The 21,528-nt window shown below is 38.1% G+C and overlaps 1 protein-coding gene across 1 annotated transcript in view; it reads right to left on the reverse strand.

Moving 5' to 3' along the window:
* Window positions 1-21,528, reverse strand: part of RAPGEF6 (Rap guanine nucleotide exchange factor (GEF) 6) — a 188,132-nt gene that overhangs the window by 138,226 nt on the left and 28,378 nt on the right. Inside the window, 1 exon segment of the mRNA XM_005865527.2 lies at window positions 3,109-3,178. Within this exon segment, the coding sequence (XP_005865589.1) occupies window positions 3,109-3,178 (70 nt within the window).

Consider the following 21,528-nt stretch of genomic DNA (forward strand, 5'->3'; position numbering starts at 1 on the left):
CCCCACTGGGCCTGGCCAGTCTGGGTGAGGGGCTGATGGCTGTTTGCAGGCTGGCCACGGCCCCCAGCCACCCAAGCTCCCAGTGGAGGCTGGCTGGAAACAGGTATCTGAGATTTACTTATCTTCTATAACTGAAACTTTGTTGCCTTTAACGGAGGCCACCGCCGGCCAGGGCAGGCGGGAAGCTTGGCTTCCTCCATCGCCGGGGCAACCAAGCCTCCTGCTTGCTCCAGCTCTGTGGCTGCCGGCCGCCATCTTGGTTGGGTTAATTTGCATATAGTCGCTCTGACTGGCTGGTGGGCGTGGCGAAGGTATGGTCAATTTGCATGTTTCTCTTTTTTCCCCCCTCCCTCCCTCCCTCCCTGTTTCTCTTTTATTAGATTAGAAGATTAGATGTGTATGTTAATACTGTAGCTAATAGTGCTTTCTACAATGTTGCAGGCAAGCAAGTCTTCTTTTTTTTTTTTTAATCCTCACCCGAGGACATTTTTTTCCATTGAGAGAGTAGAAGGGAGGGAGGAAGGGAGGAGGGAGAGAGAAATGTTGATGTGAGAGAGACACATCTATTGGTTGCCTTCCTCACATGTCCTGACTGGGGCCAGGGATCAAACCTGCAACCCAGCTATGTGCCCTTCACCAGAAATCGAACCCAAGACCCTTTGGTGCATGGGCCAATGCTCTACCCACTAACAACACCAACCAGGGCTGAACAAGCTATTCTTAAACTGCCTTATGTGTAAGTAAATATACTGAAAAACAAGTTTCTCAATGATAGAGAAAGAAGATATGAATAAGGAAAAAACAAAATAAACTCTGGGTTTTAAACAGATCTATAGATTAAAAAACAAATATAGACATATGTACACACATATATATGTAGTGTATACATACACTCAGACATTTTCTAGCTCTTGTTCCTGAGAAGCCCTAATAGCAATTAGTCACGTAGAGCAATGAAAACAACTGGCAGCCACATCTCAGTTTCTCTCCTTAGAGAAAAGGCTAACTCCAAGTTTGGGATGGGGAAAGTATAAGTTTTCCCTTTAATTTCAAAAGAAAACTAATAATTACAATGAAGTGTACACTTAAAAATGGTTAAGTTTGATAAATTTTATGTTAATTGTATTGTACCACAACAATGTAAACACTGCAGTAAAAGCACTACTCTTACCCCATAAAGTATGGGGTGAGGGGGAGAGGAAGTACAACAACTGATAAACAAATGAGAAAACAAGAAGTGCCTGAGGTAGTTTTCTTGCCATGTTCCTCAATATATTTATTTTTAAAAGGTAGTTCTGAGGCTATAATATGCCATCTATAACAACACTTAAAGAAAATAAACATAAAATACATAGTCCAAGCCTTGAACAAACTTGAATTCAAGCACAATTCACTGAATACTTATTATGCAGGCAGTACTATCCTATATAATAATCCTATATAATAAATAAAAGGGTAATAAGCAAATTGACCCTAATGGCAGAACGACCAGAACGACTACTGGACCAGTCACTATGAGGTGCACTGACCACGTCTTGGTCCCTTTCCTCAGCTGGCAGGCTCCGATCGCCTGATGGCCACCAACAGTGGGGGCGGGGCTGGCAAGTGGGCTGGAACAGTTTACCTCTCGGTCTCTTCCCCCGGCCATCAGGCACCAATCACCCGATAGCAAACGGGGAACTGGTGGGTGGTGGCAGGAGGCGGGGCCAGCTGTGGGCAGCTGGGGAAGATGGCCCTGATCGCAGGCCAGGCCTAGGGACCGTACCCGTGCACAAATTTTGTGCACCGGGCCTCCAGTACAAAATAAGACATAATCTTTGCCTTTTAAGATCTTAAAATTCTGTTGTTTTTATAAAATACTAGAGGCCCAATACACGAAATTCGTGCAAGGGGTTCAGCCCTCACAGCCCCGGTAGCTTGCCTCGGCCCTCGCAGCCACGGCTTTGTCCAGAAGGTCGTCCGGAAGGACGTCGGAAGGTCGTTCAGCTGTCTGGTCTAATTAGCATATTATGCTTTTATTATTATACATAGGACACTGGCCCGGCTGGCGTAGCTCAGTGGTTGAGTGTCAACCTATGAACCAGGAGGTCATGGTTTGATTCCTGGTCAGGGCACATGCCTGGGTTACAGGCTCGATTCCCAGTGCGGGGGGTGCAGGAGGCAGCCAATAAATGATTCTCTCTCATCATTGATGTTGCCATCTCTCCTACCCTCTCTGAGATCAATAAAAAATAATAATAATAATAAATAAATAAATAAAATATAGGACACTGAACTCTTGATAATGTAGATGATGCAGTTTGGGGAAGAGAAAACAGAAACTACTTGAACATGTCAATCTGACTACAACCCTATAAAATAGAAAAATGGTTTAGTTTTTTTAGTGCCCTGGCATTAAAATGCTTCATTAAGAATTCAACCTCACTTCTCAACAGTTTAAATCAAATCAAATGACATGATCATCTACATGAGATGCAAACAGGACAATGAGCCCATTCAGTATAAGCTATTTTCTAGTAAGGTCATCTCAGAACAAGGTAAAAGGGAGCTGTGTTCTGGATTTTTCTAATGCTTAAAAAAAAAAGAAAGTCAGTGTTTTCTCAAGTTACATCAACTACTCAGCTTTCTTAGAAAAAAGTAAAGAATTATTCTTTAAGTACACTTTTAAAGTAAAAATACTAAGATCTAAACCATTTTTTACTTAAATAGAATTGTATTTCATTTCTTTCTCTTTCCTACAAGTTAAGGGCACAGACATAGATATTCAAAGATTATTTAAGTATATTGAAGAGGAAAGAAAATACTTGAAATCTAAAGGTCACTTTTTAAAGCATTTATTTAAAATTTCTGGTAGAAGTGGTAAAAGAAATTACCAAATTTGGAACCTGTTATATAGAATTGTATCATATTTCAAATTCTCTCAAGGATCAAAAAAAAATTTAAGTAGATAAAAATGTATCAAACTTGGTAGACGGTTCTGATGCTACTTAATAAAATATTTAAAAAGTCATAGTAATGGAACCTCCTTGAGTATTTAAAAGCCTACTACATTTAAAGTTGAAACTGAAGCACATCAAAAAACAATTCAGCATTCTTTAAAGTTCTTACCACAATCATTTCTGAAGGCTCTAATACAAGACAATCACATCCTCTTTTTCCTCCAAACTGCTTACCAAAACTATAAAAACAGAAAAACAATTTCTTTAGCAAAGGTTACAAATAAAATACATCGATATAGGAAAACAAACAACCAAACCTCCCTGCCCCTTAAATGCTAATCAAGAAATTCTGATCCTATCACTTTTATTAATAAGATTTTCTTAAAATCAAGAGATAACTGACCTCAATACAGTTCAGTGTGAAAATTCTTTAAAAATTTCTGCCTTTAATCTCTAAAACTGATTACAGAACACCCCTCCCTGCCTAATCTCAAATTTAAAAATTTATCAATATGTGCTGAATAAAAGTAAAAACACACCTAATATAGACTAAAGCCACAATTATGGAATCCTATATAATAAAAGGGTAATATGCAAATTGTACCCTTTACCAGAGTTCAACCAGGGGGTGGAGTCAGCCAGCCAACCTCCCATGCCCCCACCCCCCCTCTGGCTGGCTGGACCCCACCTGTGCACGAATTCGTGCACCAGGCCTCTAGTATTTTATAAAAGTAAATTATTATTTTGGGAGCAGTTTTAGATAACAGCTATAAACAGCTTTGAAAATATTCACATTAGACTATATAAAGAAATGCAGTAAAAAACAGAGGTGATTCATTTAAAAATAGTGTTGGAGCCACTGTCTAGTTCTTTGGAAAAAACTAAAATTGGATTAGTTCTAAAAGAAACTATATTTTTATATTCTTCATCTGGGAGGATATTTCTAATGAAATAAAAAAAGAAAGCATTTATATAGAAACAAATTGATGTTTTAATTTTAAAAAGTAAATACTTTGAAAGGTAAGGAACAGAAAAAATATTTAATAATTATATGATACAATAGGTGAACATATGATGCAGAGTGCACTTATAAAATTACAAAAGGCAATCTAAAATATTATATATATAAAAATTAAGTACCGTGGGCAATTATACTATATATGTAATTTATTCTAAAAACCAAATATTTGAAAACCCTCTATTAATAATGCAAACAAAATATAAAATACCAAATAAAGAGATATGTAAGTCACTTATAAAAACTATACAATTTTATTGATGGAATGGAAATAGGTCCTGAATGAAAGCAGTGACAGCATGCATGTCAATTCTCTACCAAGTATAAGGTTATATACAAATATTAGTTAATAACAAAATTCTAATAAAAATCAAGATGAGCCCAGCTAGTGTGGCTCAGTGGTTGAGGGTGAACCTATAAACCAGGAGGAGGTCATGGTTCAATTCCCAGTCAAGGCACATGCCCAGGGTTGTGGGCACAACCCCCAGTAGGGGGCATGCAGGAGGGAGCTGATCGATGATTCTTTCTTATCATTGATGTTTCTCTCTCTCCCCTTCGTCTCTCTAAAACCAATAAAACATATTAAAAAAAAAAAAAAAGACCCAGTGGAATGTTTATCACATCACATATACATTACATAATGTCTGGTTGCCCCTTTCTTTTTAACACTGTTAAAACTGGTATATAGCTTCAGATAGTATCAACTAGATAAATCTAATATAAAGTTTATTCTCAATTTCTCATATATTAGTTTTAGCATCTTGCAATAATAGTTTATATAAGAAAGGATAAATGCTTCAACTGTGGAGGACTTGATTATATATTAAATACATCCAATGAATTCTATTTTTTAAAAAGGTCATCAGAAATAAGTGACTTTACGCGGGTTCGTTCCCCGTACGGGCCACCAAAAAGAAAAAAAAAGAAAGAAAGAAAGAAATAAGTGACTTTAGCAAGATTAAAGGATATAAGTTCAATATCTAAAAATCAATTGTTTTACTGTATATTAGCAACAATGAAATTAGGAAAAAAAATTTTAATTTCATTTAAAAAACAGTAAGAACACACAATATATAAGATATAAATTTGCCAAAATCGGTTTGGCTCAGTGGATAGAGCGTCGGCCTGGGAACTGAAAAACTTTAAAAAAAGACATAAATTTATCAAAACATGCACAAGACCCCTAAAAAACTACAAACTAAAAAACTACAAAATACTGCAGAGAGAAATTAAAGATGATCACATAAAATGAAATATATCCTATTTATGGGTTGTTGTACATATTAAATGCAATAAAAAAGTTGCCTTAGGGAAATGACAAAACTCCAAAATTTACATAAAAATGTAAACCTAAAACAGTTAAAACAATTTTGGAAAACAAGAACAAAACTGGAATATTTATGTTATGAAATATCAAGACATAATGTAAAGCTAAAATACTCCAGATAGTATAGCATCAGATCAACTTGTAGATCAATGAAAAAGGACAGAACAAAATCAGACCCACAGATACATGTTCAATTAATTTTTGACAAAAGTATCACGGTAATTCAATGGGGGGAAAGATAGTACTTTCTGTAAATAGTGATGAAAAAACCAGATAGCAAAACAGAAAAAAAAGACCTTACTATAACACCATAAACGAAAGTATTAGAAATGAATGACATAAATAAAAAATGGCAATTATAAAATTCTCACAGCAATAAAATAGTTAGGAAGTTTCCTTCTGTAAATTTAGTAGGTTTAAAATATTTCATTATGAACAAGTTTTAAATTTTATCAAATTGTTTTCTATGTTTACTGAAAAAGATCATGTGGTTTTTGTCCATTATTTTACTAGCAGAATATATTGTATAAATTGATTTATGATGTTAAACTTCCTTGCATTTCTAGAATAACCACAACTTGTTCAGTGTCCAATACTTTTAATATATTACTGGATTTGGTTTGCTGTTATTTTGTTAATGATTTCTACATGTATGTTCACAGGAGATAATTTGTAGTTTTCATTCCTTGCCATGTTGTTGTCAAGCACTGGTATCAGGGTAACACTGGCCCCCAAAAATAAGCTAAAAGTATCCTTTCTTCCTGTATTTTCCAAAAGAGTTTGCACAGGATATGTAATAATGCTTCCTCAAATGTTTGAAACACATTTAGCAGTAAAGCCACCTGGGCCTAGACTTTTCTTTGTGAGAATATACTTATTAATTTCTTTACCTTTTATAAGTATATTCAAAGTTTTTATTACTTTTTGAGTCTATTTATAGTAATGTATGTCTTTGTAAAATCTGCCCATCTGGTAATATAAAATAGCTCATTAAATTGTTTAATAACACAGTTGACCTTTGAACTGCACAGGTTCATTTATAAGCAGACTGTTTTCACTGTAAATATATTTTCTCTTCCTTATCATTTTCTTATGACATTTTCTATTCTCTAGCTTACTTTATTGTAGGAATATAGTATATAACACATATAACATGCAAATATTTGTTGACTGTTTTATGTTATGAGTAAGGCTTCCTCCAGTCAACAGTACACTATTATATACCTTTTCAACTTAACTTGAAAAGGAGGGTCATTACCTGAACTCGAGTAGTTCAAGGATAACCTGTACTTTTAATTTCTTTAGGACAGTAATATGCTCTCTTTCATGCCTGATTTTGATACTTTGTGTCTTCTCTTTTTTACATAATCAGTCTCAAGATTTATCATTTTGTTGGCCTTTTCAAAGAGCCAACCCTTCATTGATTCTCTCTAGTGTTTTTCTGGTTTGTGTTTTATTAATTTACTTCTGTTTGCTTTGAGCTTACTTTACTATTCTTATTAAGATGGAATTTAAGATGACTAATTGAGACCGTTATTGTTTTCTCATATATTTCCCTCTAAAATGCTTTAGTTGAGTCATATAGTTTGATATGTGTTTAAATTCATTCATTTCAAAACATTTTCTAATTTCTGTTGTCAACTCCTCCTTGACCTATGGGTCATTCACAAATGTGTTGCTTAAATTCCAATATTTCATTCTAGTATTGATTTATAGTTTAATTCCAATATACTTACTTGGAGAATAACCTCTGGATGATTTCAATCCTTTTATATTTACTGATTCTTGTTTTCTGACCTGAATATGTTCTAGAATTATGTATCAAAAAATTATGAATCAGCCTTGGCTGGTTTGACTCAATGGATAAAGTGTCAGCCTGTGGACCGAAGGGTCCCGGGTTCGATTTCGGTCAAGGGCACATGACTGGGCTGCGGGCTCAATCCCCAGTAGGAGGTGTGCAGGGGGCAGCCAATCAATGATTCTCTCTCGTCATTGATTTTTCTCCCTCTCGCTCCCTCTCCCTTTCTCTCTGCAATCAATAAAAAAAATTTTTAAATTATGTATCAAATCAAAGTGGTTGATAGTATTTTTTAAGCTTTACCTTTACTTTCAGCCTAATGGTGCTATCAAGTATTGAGAGTAGAGCTTTGAAACCTCTGAATTTCTACTGACTTTCAATTGTTAGTTTTTATTTCTCATATTTTGTATTATTAAATGCATATACAATAAAACTGTCATGTATTCCTAAAATTATGATCCTAGTCTCTAGTAATATTTACTATTTTGATTGATATATGACCAACTCTAGTTTTCCCTTTTTAAAAAATCTTTATTATTGTAAGTTTTACAACTTTAACCTCTCCAGCCTGCTCCCGTCCCACAGTCCCTCATCACCCCATTATGTGTGTCCACGGGTTATGCATACATTGATTGATCTCTAACCATCCACACTTCCCTTCCTTCCCTCTGAGGTTCAACAGTCTGTTCATGCTTCTATGTCTCTGGGTCTATTTTTGTTCATCAGTTTATTTGGTTCACTAGATTCCACATATAAGTGAGATCATGTGATACTTATCTTTCTCTGACTGGCTTATTTCGCTTAGCATAATACTCTCCAGGTCCATCCATGCTGTTCCAAATGGTAAGAGTACTTTCTTTTTTATTGCTGTGTAGTATTCCATTGTGTAAATGTATCTTGGTTTTTTTATCAACTTATCTGCTGATGGGCACTTACGCTGTTTCCAAATCTTACCTATTATAAATTGTGCTGCTATGGACATAGGAGTGCATATATTCTTTCTGATGTTACTTTTGTTGGGGCTATAGGGGTCTTGTGTACATTCATGTTCTGTTCCTTCTGTGTCATGTCTTAGCTTATACTGTATTTTGTGCTGTTTGGTCAGCACCTCCACAATGGCTGGCATGATGTGGTAGGGAGTAAGCCACATAATCAGATACCCTGAGAGGAGACTCCATCCACAAACAGGACAATAACATTCAAGACCCAACTATAAGAGGAGAACCCAAATATCTCAAGTAGGGGGCCTCCCTAAAACACCCAGCCCAGGAGATCTGAGAGACTGCACCACTGGGTCTCACAAAATATCTATTACATAAGACCAACCCAAAAAATCTGGGTGTCATAGCAGTTTGATCTAATACGTAGAAACAAATACAAAGGAATAGCAAAAATGAGGAGACAAAGAAAGGGAGGAATCACCAGAAAAGGAGCTAAATGAAATAGAGGCAAGTAATTTGTCAGAGAAAGAATTCAGAGTAATGGTTATAAGGATGCTCAAACATCTGAATGGGAATTACACGCAACTCAATAAGAATTATCAGGAGTCTGAAGGAGAAATACACCAATATGAGCAAAAATCAAAAGAAAATGAAGAATGACAAAGGTGCAATAGAGAACATCAGAAGTTTTCAACAGTAGTCTAGTTTTCTTATGAATACAATTTACCTAGTATATCCCTTTCCATCCTTTTACTTTCAACGTCTTAAAGGTAAAGGATTTCCTGTAGACTGCATATAATTAAATCTTGGATTGTCATAGAATCTGATCATCTCTACCTTTTTTAAAAAAATATTTTTTACTGATTTTTGAGAGGAAGGAAGAGGGAGAAATAAAAACATCAATGATGAAAGAGTCACTGATTGGCTGCCTCCTGCACACGCCACACTGGGAGTTAGTCTACAACCTGGGCATGTGCCCTGACGGGGAATCGAACTGTGACTTCCTGGTTTATAGGTCCACGCGCAACCACTGAGTCACGCCTGCCGAGCTCATCTCTATCTTTTGACTGGACTGTCAAGACCATGCATTTGTAATAAAATTATTGATGTGGTTGCATTATGTTTGCCATTTTCCTATTTATTTTGTGACTGTCTCATCTTTTTTGTTCCTCTGTTCCTTCACTATTTCCATCACTTCTGTTAAATGATTATTTTTAGTGTACCATTTTAATTCTGTTCATGATTTTTAAAAATAAATTTTTGTTACATTAAACAGTTAATCTAGAGATAACATATGCATCATGAATAAGGCAAAACTGTCTACTCTCAATACTTCAAACCAACATTGAACTGCAGATTCTAGCCAGTATAATAAAGCAAGAAAAGACATTAAAGGCATATATATGGAAAGAAAGACATAAAGCAGTCTTTACCAAAGACAACTGACCCTGTATATTGAAAACTCTAAGGACCTACAAACTAAACCACTAGAACTTAGAGTATGTCAAGGTCAGAGGATATAAGATCAATACATAAAAACCAAATGTATTTCTCTATATTAGCAATACCTAAAAGAAAATTAAGAAAACAATGTCATTCAGAAGGCATCAAAAAGAAAACAATATTTGGGAATAGTTTAACAAAAATGTAAGATGTATACACTGAAAAATGAAAAATATTACTGAGAGAAAGTAAAGAAGAAATAACTATACTAGTATATAGAAACAATCCATGTTCGTAGATTGGAAGATGCAATACTGTTAAGACTGCAAGTCTCCCCAAATTAATCCATAGATTCTAAATATTTCTGGATATCCACTTTCCAGTCTGGCATGTAAAAATATTGGAAATTGCACTCTGTGCTAATAATAAGTAAAAAGCTGAACAAACTGAAAAATCAATTACCTTTCTTAGATCTGTAAGAGAAGTGAGGTAATAAGGGCAAAAAATGCTGTCTACAAATTGGAGAAAATGACAGATGAATACAGAGAATCACAATTTAGAGCATAATCTCCAAGAAAACTAGTGCCAAGATAGGGAAAATCAAACTGTAATTAATGAACTGCTGGAAGCTCAGAGTACACAACTCTGAGAGTTAAAAGTCCTAGGCTGGCAAGCGTCAATTTATGAACCAGGAGGTCATGGTTCGATTTCCGGTCATACTTGGATTGCAGGCTCAATCCCCAGTAGGGGGCGTGCAAGAGGCAGCCTATCAATGGTTCTCTCTCGTCATTAATGTTTCTATCTCCCTCTCCCTCTCCCTCTCCCTTTCCCTCTCTGAAATCAATAAAAGTGTATTTAAAAAAACAAAACTCCAGTGAGATGCAGGTCATTGAAGGGGCCTCCAAACTTACTTGAGTTTTACCCTATGGATTTCTACCAGGTTCCCACAGTGAATAAGAGAAAAAGCCCCTTGTGTTCCTGGCAAGGGAAAGGGAAAAGGAACTATTTTGAAACATGCCACAGCAAGGTCTGCCATTAAGAGAAACCATTCTATTAGAGACTAACAGACCTGCAAAAAGGAAAATACCCATTTCAAGTTGGCTCTAGCCTTCCATATGGAGAGAGGGAAATACCTAATGCCAGCCACTCTAGCTATCCTGTCTCACCTAAAGGCAAAAACCCCCACAGAAACCCAAACCCAAACTGAGATATACCTGTGAAGTTCACAGTCCAGAGGCAAAGGCTCACTAAACGACTAAGTCTTAATCACAGGACTATCAAATGCTTCCCCTCTCCCTACACCTTACTAGCACATTACTAAAGACCTATTTACAGCAATTCCTTTTGCCTAGTACCTGATGTCCTGCTATCAAGAAAAGAATTAAAAGGGATACTAAAGGGCAAAATACACAGCTGGAAGACAGAGCAAGCTTAAGAACCAGATTCAGATATGGAAGGGATGTATAAAAAGAATTATACAACACAACCAAGTGGGATTTTCCCAGGTATGTGAGGCTGGTTCAACATTCAAAAATCAATTAAATGTAATCCACCACATTAACAGACTAAAAAGAAAAATTGCATATCAATAGATGCAGAAGCATTTGACAAAGCAGAACATCCATTCATAATAAAAACTCTCAGTAAACAAGAAATAGAAGGAAACTTCCTCCATTTGATAGACTAATTCCAAAAAAAACTGATTCCAAAATTTATATGTAAGTGCAAAGAAACTATAATAACCAAAACAATTTGGAAAAGTTGGAGGACCCATACTACCTTAGTCTGTGATTCATTATAAAACCACAGTCATCAGGATAATGTGGTTCCGCAACCAGATAGAAAAATAATGAAAATAAGTAAAGATTTGGGAAATAGACCCACAAATATATGGTCAATTAAAGTTAGGTCAACAGATGTTCGAACAACTGAATATGCATAGATAAAAAGACAAAATTATATCTATATATCATACCATGTGAAAAAACAACAACCTAGCTCAAAATAAATAACAGACTTAAATAGTGTGGACCAAAAAGGCGCTGTTAAAGTAACCTCACAGGGTGATTTGATCATAAATTCCTAACTGGGCAGATCATGGTGGGTAGTCATTCCCCAGGCCTATAAAAAGGTTTGTGGTAGGTTTGTGGTAGGCAGTTAGACAGACATAAGCAGAGAAAGGCCCTTGGGCCAGGTATAGAAGGTCACTAGGGCAAAAGTTCTGGGTGCCTAACAAGAGACAATTATAGGTTGGGACCTCATTCCTCCCCTAGCATATCACTGGTCATGCAGTTTAGACACCATGACCTTTCCTCCCTAGAGATTAACATCTAGGCCTCAGTTGTATTTCAGCTCCAGGCCCAGAAAAGCATCTAAACCAGACAAACAATGCCACACTTCAGGACCAGCTACATTGAATAATGACCTCCTGCCCTGGAGCCAACTAATCAATCAGTGGAGACCCCTACCCTGAAAGGACACACCTGGAAAACTGATGAATATACTAATGCGATATTCCCCTGGGACCTCCCCTAAAATCTCCACCCTTAAAACCCTTAGGACAAAGGACCCAGCATGCTCTCCCTCCAGAGAGCATGCATGCACCTTCCTCTTCCCCCTCCCCCAGGCACTTCACCTTGACCTTCCTGATTGCTAAGCTCCAAGGGCCCTTCCTTTGCTTCTATAACTTGTTTCCTAAGCCCATTTCTTCTATGGAATACTTCTTCTACCTCTGTGATTTTATAAATAAACGTTTTCTTACAGTTTAAGTCTTTCTTGGCTCTGAATTATTTTTTTATCCAGAACTCAAGTGCTCAGGTTGCTGAACCCAGGTCTGGTGTGACCCCATTGGTCTACACCTGGTGCTGTGTTGTGTCTCCCCCCAACCCCCGCCATTGTTGCCAATATTCTCTTCTCACTGCCTCCAACAGGGTGATTGTTGGAGCAAGCAAGCCATGTCCATTGTTCTTTACAATTAGGTTAATTTGAAATGCTTTTTTCAGACCCCTCAGAAGTATAACCACTCTCAAGAGAGCAGAAAATCTGGTTAAGTATCCTGTAATACAATCATTGAGATTTTCCTGCCTTGCTTTCTCCCAATTCATGTAATCGTCCTTCATTCCCTCCTTAATTCCAAATGTATAAAAGAAACTGCAAACTATCATTCTGAAAAGCATTTTCCTCAGACTATTGAGATTTTCTTTCCAGGCATGTCCTCTGGCTCAAATTGAAAGGGCGAGGGCTATGCCCTCCATCTTACCCTGTGTCCTCCATTTTGGGGCAGCCATGTGCTTGGCAAGGAGCTTCTTCCGGGAAGTCTAAGCCTCTGCTAGCCACACCCAGGAACAAGACACCGACTTGCGCCTGGCCAATCGGCAGGGCCCACAGTCCCCTCTCCTACCCTGACTCCACCCCCCTATAAAACTCCTCTTCACACCAGGCTAGGCCTCTCTCTCTGCTTCCTGCTGCTGCGTCGGCGAGGTGGGGGGGCCGAGCTAGCTCGAATAAAGACTCTTATGCTTTTGCATCGGACCTGGCTGGCTCCCTGGTGTGGTTTCTTGGGGATCCTGAAATCTGGGCATAACACAAATAAAGTCATAAAAATTTTCTACTGATTTTGGATGTTCTTACAATCGACACTATAACACTTTCAAAAGGAATCAGAAAAAAATTCTGTGTGACCTTAGGTTAATAAAAGATTTCTTACATATAACAACAAAATCACAGCAAATTGAAGGGAAAAAACCCTGATAAATGGAACTTCAAAATTTTTTCAACTCTTCAGAATGAATTTCCAAAATGCATCACTTTGGCATGTGAATTATTTTGAGTTGAAGGCAATCTAGACTTAGCAGGCTTACCTCTTACTTAATTACCTAAGAGAATTTATATAGGGTGCCTGCCCCAGAACAAGAGCTATTACTACATATAACGTTTTATCTGAACAATTTATCTGTATGTTAGGACAAACATCTAATTACTAAACATCTGTTTTTATTATCCTGTGAATAACTCTTTTCTCGTTTGAGGCCACAGGCCCCTATCCCATTCCTTAACTCAGGTTAACATGTACACCTCAACTGTCTTTTGTGGGGCCCTTGTATATAATTATATTTGTTTTTCTCCTGTTAATCTACATTATTTTGATTAAACTGGCCAAAGAACCTAGAAGGATAGAAGGAAATTTTCCCTCCCTTACCTTATAAAGCTACAGTATAGTATTCAAGGATAGACAAAATATAATGGATAGATTAGGAGCCCAGAAACAGGCACACAAATATATGGATATGAAGTATGGTAGTAATCATCTCAGGTAGAAACTATAGTTTAACTTTAACCCTGCTGTTTGGCTTCTGTACCTATTTGCTTTAACAACAGAAAGGTTATTTTGATTTTCTGAATTATATAAATCATCCCATTCGATTGAATACCCTATTGATTGTAATGTGAAATCCCATTTGTTGTGGTCATACTGGTCTTAGAAAGCACATTTTCCTTTACCTGGGAAGGACAGCACAATTATCCCAAGGTCAGAGGGCTCCATTTAACATGTCCCTGTTGACTCAGTGTTCCGGAGACCCAAAAATTGTAATTTAGATAACATGCTTAAGTCTGACCAGGTTCCTCATTCCAGACGGAGGGCTCTAGATAATGTGTTTCTGTCAATTCAGTGATTCAGAGACCAAAAACTGTAATTTAGATAACATGCTGCTTCTGCTTCTGTAAACTGCTTTTTTTGCAAACCAGGTTCCTCATTCCAAACCCTGGGATGTAATCAATACCTTTGTGACTTTTTTGCCTATATAACCTTGGAGCTGCGACGGCCATCTTACTATGAGATTTGGGGAATGGCCCCTCATAGTCCCGGACTGCAATAAATGTGACTCTTTAATTCGACTTCTTGAGGCATCCTTCTGTGATTCACCAGGTACATTACAAAAGATATTTGATTTACAAAAATGGTAGCATTGAAGGAAAGTTGGAAAAGGACATACAGGAATCCATATGGAAAACCATGCAACATTATATCATGCTCAAAATTTAATTTTAAGTAGACTATAGATATAGATGTGAAAGGAAAACAAGAAAAGTTCTAGAAAATAATTAAGGAAAATATCCTCAGGTACAGAAATATTTCTTAAGCAAAGATGACACAAATGAAAAGACTGAATAGCTCTTATGAGTTAAGAACCTGTGTTCATGAGAATGAATAATATAGGCACAGAGTGGGGAATAGATATTTGCAGCATACATAACCAATCAAGGATTCTTATTCAGAATACATGCAAAGAATTACTACCTCTCAATAACAAAAGACAATGCATTAGAAAAATGGAGAGCAAATTTTAAGAAGCACTTTACAAAAGAGGTTATGCAAATGTACTCACTCATCAGCAATCAATAATGTACATATCAAAAGTATGAGATATATATATTCTCAACAAAATAACTAACATTAATCCATCAAAAATATTAAAAAAAGACTGACATTACTACATGTTGGTGAGGATGTGAAACAAGAGGAATTCTCATACACTGCTGGTGGATGTGTAAATTGGTACATCCACTTTTGAACACAACTCACAAATGGACAATGAAAGCTGAATATAGACATAGCCTAGGTATATTGTACAGAAATGTATGCACATGTGGATCAAATGTACAAAAATGTTCACAGCTACTTTACTAATAATGACCTTCAACAACACAAACAATAAAATGCTAAGCAGTAAGAATGAATTAACTACCTTCAACAACACAGATGTATCTCATAAGCATAGTATTGGACCAAAGAAGCCATACATAAAAGAATACTGCATGTTTACATTCATATTAAGATTGAAAGTAAACAAAACCAAACTACAATGTTAGGTTGCATGTCCTCAGGCTAAAACTCCACAGATAGTCAAGACTGATTAAAATTTAGGAAAGTGATGGGTGATCTTTGGGGGAGGAGGAGAGCTGATTTGAGAAAAGACATGCTTTCTCAAAGAGCTGATTTGAGAAAACACAGCTTCTACAATGCTGACAATATTAATTTCTTGATCTTGGTAGTGACTAGGCAAATGTTCAACTTATAGTAACTCACAGAAATTCATAAACATGCACTTTTCCCATCTACTTCAAAATAAACGAGTTAAAACCATGAGGCAGTATTTCTTTTTGGGTCAAAAATAGGAAAAATAAGTATAAGTACTGTTTTTAGTTCAAATATATATTAGACACTAGAAAGATATATGAAAGATATTAATAAAAATGGTTAGTTATCTATGCAAATTAGTTTAATGGTGTGGATGACAATAATAGTGGGAATAATACTTCTTAAAATACTTGTTATACTTCTTTTACTTTTTTAAAAATATTTTTATTGATTTTTTTACAGAGAGGAAGGGAGAGGGACAGAGAGTGAGAAACATCGATCAGAAAGAAACATCCATCAGCTGCCTCCTGCACACCCCCTACTGGTGATGTGCCCTCAACCAAGGTACATGCCCTTGACTGGAATCGAACCTGGGACCCTTCAGTCCGCAGGCCGACGCTCTATCCACTCAGTCAAAACAGTCAGGGCTGCTTTTACTTTTTAAAAAAATATATTTTTATTGATTTCAGTGAGGAAGGGAGAGGGAGAGAGAGAGAAAAACATCAATAATGAGAGAGAACCATTGATCAGCTGCCTCCTGCACACCTCCCACTAGGGATTGAGCCCACAACCCAGGCATGTGCCCTTGACCAGAAATGAACCTGGGACCATAGGCCAACGCTCTATCCACTGAGCAAAACTGGCCAGGGCCTGTTGTGACTTTTGAATAGTACAAATTTATTACTTTGTCAAAAAAATTCTGTCTTTAGAAAATTGACAACGCTATTTAAAGGTGAAAAACCTTTCCCAACCCCAATAACTAGCAGAATGTCTGACACATGCAGGCACCTCAATAATTTCTAAATAAATTAATGCATCGGGGCTTGAGAAATTCAACTGAAATGCTGGTTCCCTCCCTTTTTTGCCTACCTATTCCTTATCTGTAGAATCCATTTCCAAAACTGCCTCCCCAAGAAAGTTTCTTTCCATGTCACCCAACACGTTGGCCCTTTTCAAATAAAGCAGTTATCCGAATGAAAGGCAAGTCAACCTTTTTTGGTTTTAATGACTCTGTCTTATATAGAGATGACAATCAATGCTTATGTCCTGCATAAATAAACACATGCATTCAATTTTATTTAAACATCACATGTAATTCAATCCTTGCTTTCTTGAACTTACTGAGATTTTACTGTTGACAACTACAAAGTGAACTCAAATCTAAAAAAAACTAAATTCATTTCAAAAGCTATTTAAATTTAGTCTGGATTTATTATATTACTTTTGTCCTTTGGTTATAGTAAATTGCAAAATATATTTTACTGGTTTAAATTACATAAAAAATTAATTATAAAATAAATAAGTGTATTTAGATGCTATATTAACACGTTAAGCGCCAAGCCTGTTTTGTCTTCCTTTCCATTTAGTCCATGATATCCGATTTCACGATACGCTGGCGGCCGGAGACTGACGAGGTCCAAACGGAAAGTATAGTGTCAGTCACCAGTGACTGATATGGCTCTTAACGTGTTAAAATAAAGGCAAATTAGTGTTTAGGAGATAAACACCATAAAAATTCAAGGGCCTACCCCCTCAGTGAAGTTTCTGGGAGTTCTATGATTTGGGGCATGACAGGATATCTCTTCCAAGTTGATTAGGCACCATCACCAGAAAAAGAGACACAATACTTGGTTATTTCTTTATTTAGGAACTAACATATATTGAGCATCCCATCTTCAGAGTAGCCCACACAACTTCCCACAGTTCAGAATCAGTGTAAGTCACTGTATCACTGAAGACCAGCATATCCAATGATAATTTTAGTGTTCATGGCAAATAGGGATGTGCTCTGGAGCTTCTCACAAGTACTAGCATGTCAATGACAGTGCAGACCTAATGCCCTCTTCTAGAATAACTATAGCAGGCCCTCAAATAATGTCATTTTATTCAGCATCATTTCATTATAATGCTAATGAGAAAAAAAAGAAATAACTGATTCCTGGCAGGAACCACTGTTTACATCTTCTCCTCGAAATATTACAGAAAAACTTAATTCTTGTATATATCAATTAGCCTACGGTAAAACTGGTTTGCTTTGTCATTTCACTTAAAGTGACTTTCCAAAAAAATATCCACACAATTAAGTGAGTACTTACTGCTTTTCAGAAACAACTTCTGGCTTGCTACTGGGTTTTGGAAGAGACTGAAAGTCTAATCACAACTGAGGTATCAGGAGACTATGTAGCCTGAACTTCCCATCAGGAACTGTGACCTAGCCATAAGGGTTGGGCATCAGAAGTAGCTAGCAATCTATTATTAAATAAATATCTTACTAATAAAAGCCTAGGTGGTCCTCACGCTATCACGGTGTGATGCCCTCACGCAGTCACAAGATGGCTGTGCGTCGTGGAAGCGGAACCCCCGGCTCTGGCCTACCTCTTTGGGGCAATCCATTGAGGAGCCCTGGATGGGTGGGGCTCCCGCACTGTGAGAGGGCACAGGCCAGGCTGGGGGACTCCCCCACCCCTGAGGGCATGATTTTCGTGCACCAAGCCTCTAGTCCTAAATAATAAAAGGCTAATATGCTAAGTGTCCTGTGACCAATCAAATCAAAGCTGTTCAACCAATCAAAGCATAATATGGTAATGATATGCTAAGGCTGCTCCACCACTTGCTATGATGTGCACTAACCACCAAGGCGCAGACGCTCTGACCGGTAGGTTAGCTTGCTGCTGGGGTCCTGCCAATCAGGACTGAGCAAGATGGTCCGGACACGCCCTGGAGCCCTCCGCGGTCCCTCCCCGACTGGCCAACCTCCCGCATCCCTCCTTGGCCAGCTGGTCCTGATCAGGACTGGAGGAGATGGGGCCAGACAGGCCCTGGATCCCTCCCCGGCCCTAATAGTGCACCTGTGGGGTCCCTCGGCATGGCCTGTGCCCTCTTGTAGTCCAGGATCCCTCCGGGGATGTCAGAGAGCTGGTTTCAGCCCGATCCCGCAGGCCACTCCCCTTGGGAGGGCGCCAGATGCAGGGCTCATGGCAGGCGAGCACTGGTGCTGATGCTACTGTAGCATGAGCCTCTCCCGATTGGGACTGATGGGGCGAGAGTGAGCAGCAGGCGCGCAGTGGGGCCAGGATTAGCAGGAGAGGCAGGTAGGAGCTGCAGGCAGCATTGGACTGCGGGTTTTGGCCTGATCCCTGCAGGCCACTTCGAGGAACACCACCCATGCATGAATTCATGCACTGGGCCTCTAGTGGTATATAAGAAACTGAGTTTACCCAGGTCCAGAATATCTTGCATGAGCAGGTGGCTCAGACTCCTTCAACACCAATTCCTGTTGCATTGCCTCCTCCCTCAATCTGTATCTATGCACACCTGAGGAATTCCTTATGACCAGTCTGAGGAAGGAAAAACTTGAGACTGTTTTACATATGAGTCTGCACAAAGAGGTGATACCACCCAAAAGAGGATAGCCCCACTCAGAGGTAACCCTGGAGGAAGATGGTGAAGGAAAATCCTCCAAGGGAACAGAACTTCAAGCAATACATCTGTCCACTTTGTCTGAATTGAAAGATGGTCAAAATTATGGAACTAAACAGATTCATGGGCAATTACTAATGGTTTGGTTGAATGGTTGGGACTTGGAAAGAACAGGATTAGAAGACTGGCAACAAAGAAGTCTGGGAAGAGGTAGGTAGAAGGATCTGTTTTAGAATGGGCATTGAAGATTTTCTGCACCCCAGTGAAAGCCCCAAGGGTATCCACTGTAGAGGCGGCTTTTAGTAATCAATTTAACAAAATGACATGCTCTTTGGGTGTCAATCAAGCTCTTTCCCCAGCCACCCCACTGCTTGTTCAATAGGCCTAGGAATGCAGTGGACATAGTGGTCGAGATGAAGAATCACCACCTCAATGCTAATCCTACTGCTGGGTACCTAATCCGTCAACAGAAGAGACCAACACTGAATCTCGGAAATGGCACTATTCCTTAAATAACCAAGACCAACTATGTTATTTTATTTGTAAAAACAGTCAACTATGTTTTATTCTACTACTCAAGAAACACAGATTTCATTTAACCAAAGGCCAATGATGGAGACTTTCAGGTCTCATGATATGACTTTTAAAAAATGGTATCAAAACTAAGATGTCCCATACCATCTATTGACTAAACTGTACCTTGATACTTAAATTTAATAGATTTGCCCTAACCGGTTTGGCTCAGTGGATAGAGCATCGGCCTGGGGACTGAAGGGTCCCAGGTTCGATTCCGGTCCAGGGCATGTACCTTGGTTGCGGGCACATCCCCAGTAGGGGGTGTGCAGGAGACAGCTGATCGATGTTTCTCTCTCATCGATGTTTCTAACTCTCTATCCCTCTCCCTTCCTCTCTGTAAAATATCCATAAAATATATATTAAAAAAAATTAATAGGTTTGCAATTAAGTTAATTTAGTTGTAATTAGAAGTCTTACTTTCTTAAAAGAACAAAAATGTCTTCTCTAAAAAGGAACACTCGTGCACTGCTGGTGGGAATGCAGACTAGTGCACCACTGTGGAGAACAATATGGAGTTTCCTCAAAAAACTAAAAATGGAGCTCCAATTTGACCCAGTATTCCCACTGCTAGGACTATATCCCAAGAAACTGGAAACACCAATCAGAAAGGATACTTGCACCCTTATGTTCATAGCAGCACAATTTACCATAGCTAAGATTTGGAAACAGCCTAAGTGCCCATCAGAAGATGAGTGGATTAAAAAACGGTGGTACAGAGCCAGGGACCAGCTATGAACCCAGGAAAGCCAGATCTCAAACAGCGCTAATACATGGACTCGGACGAGCCCTGCTCCTCCTCATGGAAAGGTCAGATTTTGCCTAGATAAAGGAGAGAGAGAACTACATAACCAGACACCAGGAGAAGAGAGATCATGGGGAGACAAAGAAACAGCCTGCAAATGAAAGAAAAGGAGGCATCACCAGAAAAGGAAGGAAATGGAATGGAGGCAAGCAATATGTCAGAGAAAGAATTCAGAGAAATGGTCATAAGGTCACTGAAAAGAATAGAAGTCAAATTCAACAATATGGTAAAGAACCAAGAGAAAATGAAGAAGAACCAAGAAGAAATGAAAAATGACATTGCTGTTATAAAGAACTCAATAGAAAGCATCAACAGTAGACTAGAAGAAGCAGAGGACCGCATCAGTAAGCTAGAAGACAAGGTAGGAAAAAATACCCAAGCAGAGCAGCATCTAGAAAAAAAAACTTGAAAAACAGGAGGAGAGCCTAAGGGAACTTTGGGAAATCACAAAAGGAAACAACATCCACATAATAGGGGTGCCAGAAGGAGAGGAAACTGAGCAAGGAATAGAAAACCTGTTTGAAGAAATAATGACAGAAAACTTCCCTGATATAGGGAAGAAAAAACTCACACAAATCCAAGAAGCTCACAGAGTCCCAAACAAAATGAACCCCAAAAGACCAGCGCCAAGGCACATTATAATTAAATTGGCAAACACCAACGACAAAGTAAGAATCTTAAAAGCGGCTAGAGAAAGACAAAGTTACCTACAAAGGATTCCCCCATCAGACTGGCGACTGATTTCTCAACAGAAACACATCAGGCCAGAAAAGAAAAGCTGGGGTAGCAATACTTATATCTGACAAATTAGATCTCAAAGTGAAGGACATAACAAGAGATGAGGAAGGCCACTTCATAATACTAAAGAGAGCAATCCAATAAAAAAAATATAACTCTGGTAAACATATACGCACCTAATACAGGAGCACCCAAATACATAAAAAACTTTCAGAGGATATCAAGGGAGAGACTGATAGCAATACAGTCATAGTAAGGGACTTTAATACCCCACTATCACCATTGGACAAATCCTCTAAACAAAAAATCAGCAAAGAAAAATCAATCCTAAATGATGCACTAGATCAGATGGAACTAATTGACATCTTCAGAACATTTCACCCCAAA

This window comes from Myotis brandtii, unplaced genomic scaffold (assembly GCF_000412655.1).
Source record: "Myotis brandtii unplaced genomic scaffold, ASM41265v1 scaffold208, whole genome shotgun sequence".
NCBI lineage: Eukaryota > Metazoa > Chordata > Mammalia > Chiroptera > Vespertilionidae > Myotis > Myotis brandtii.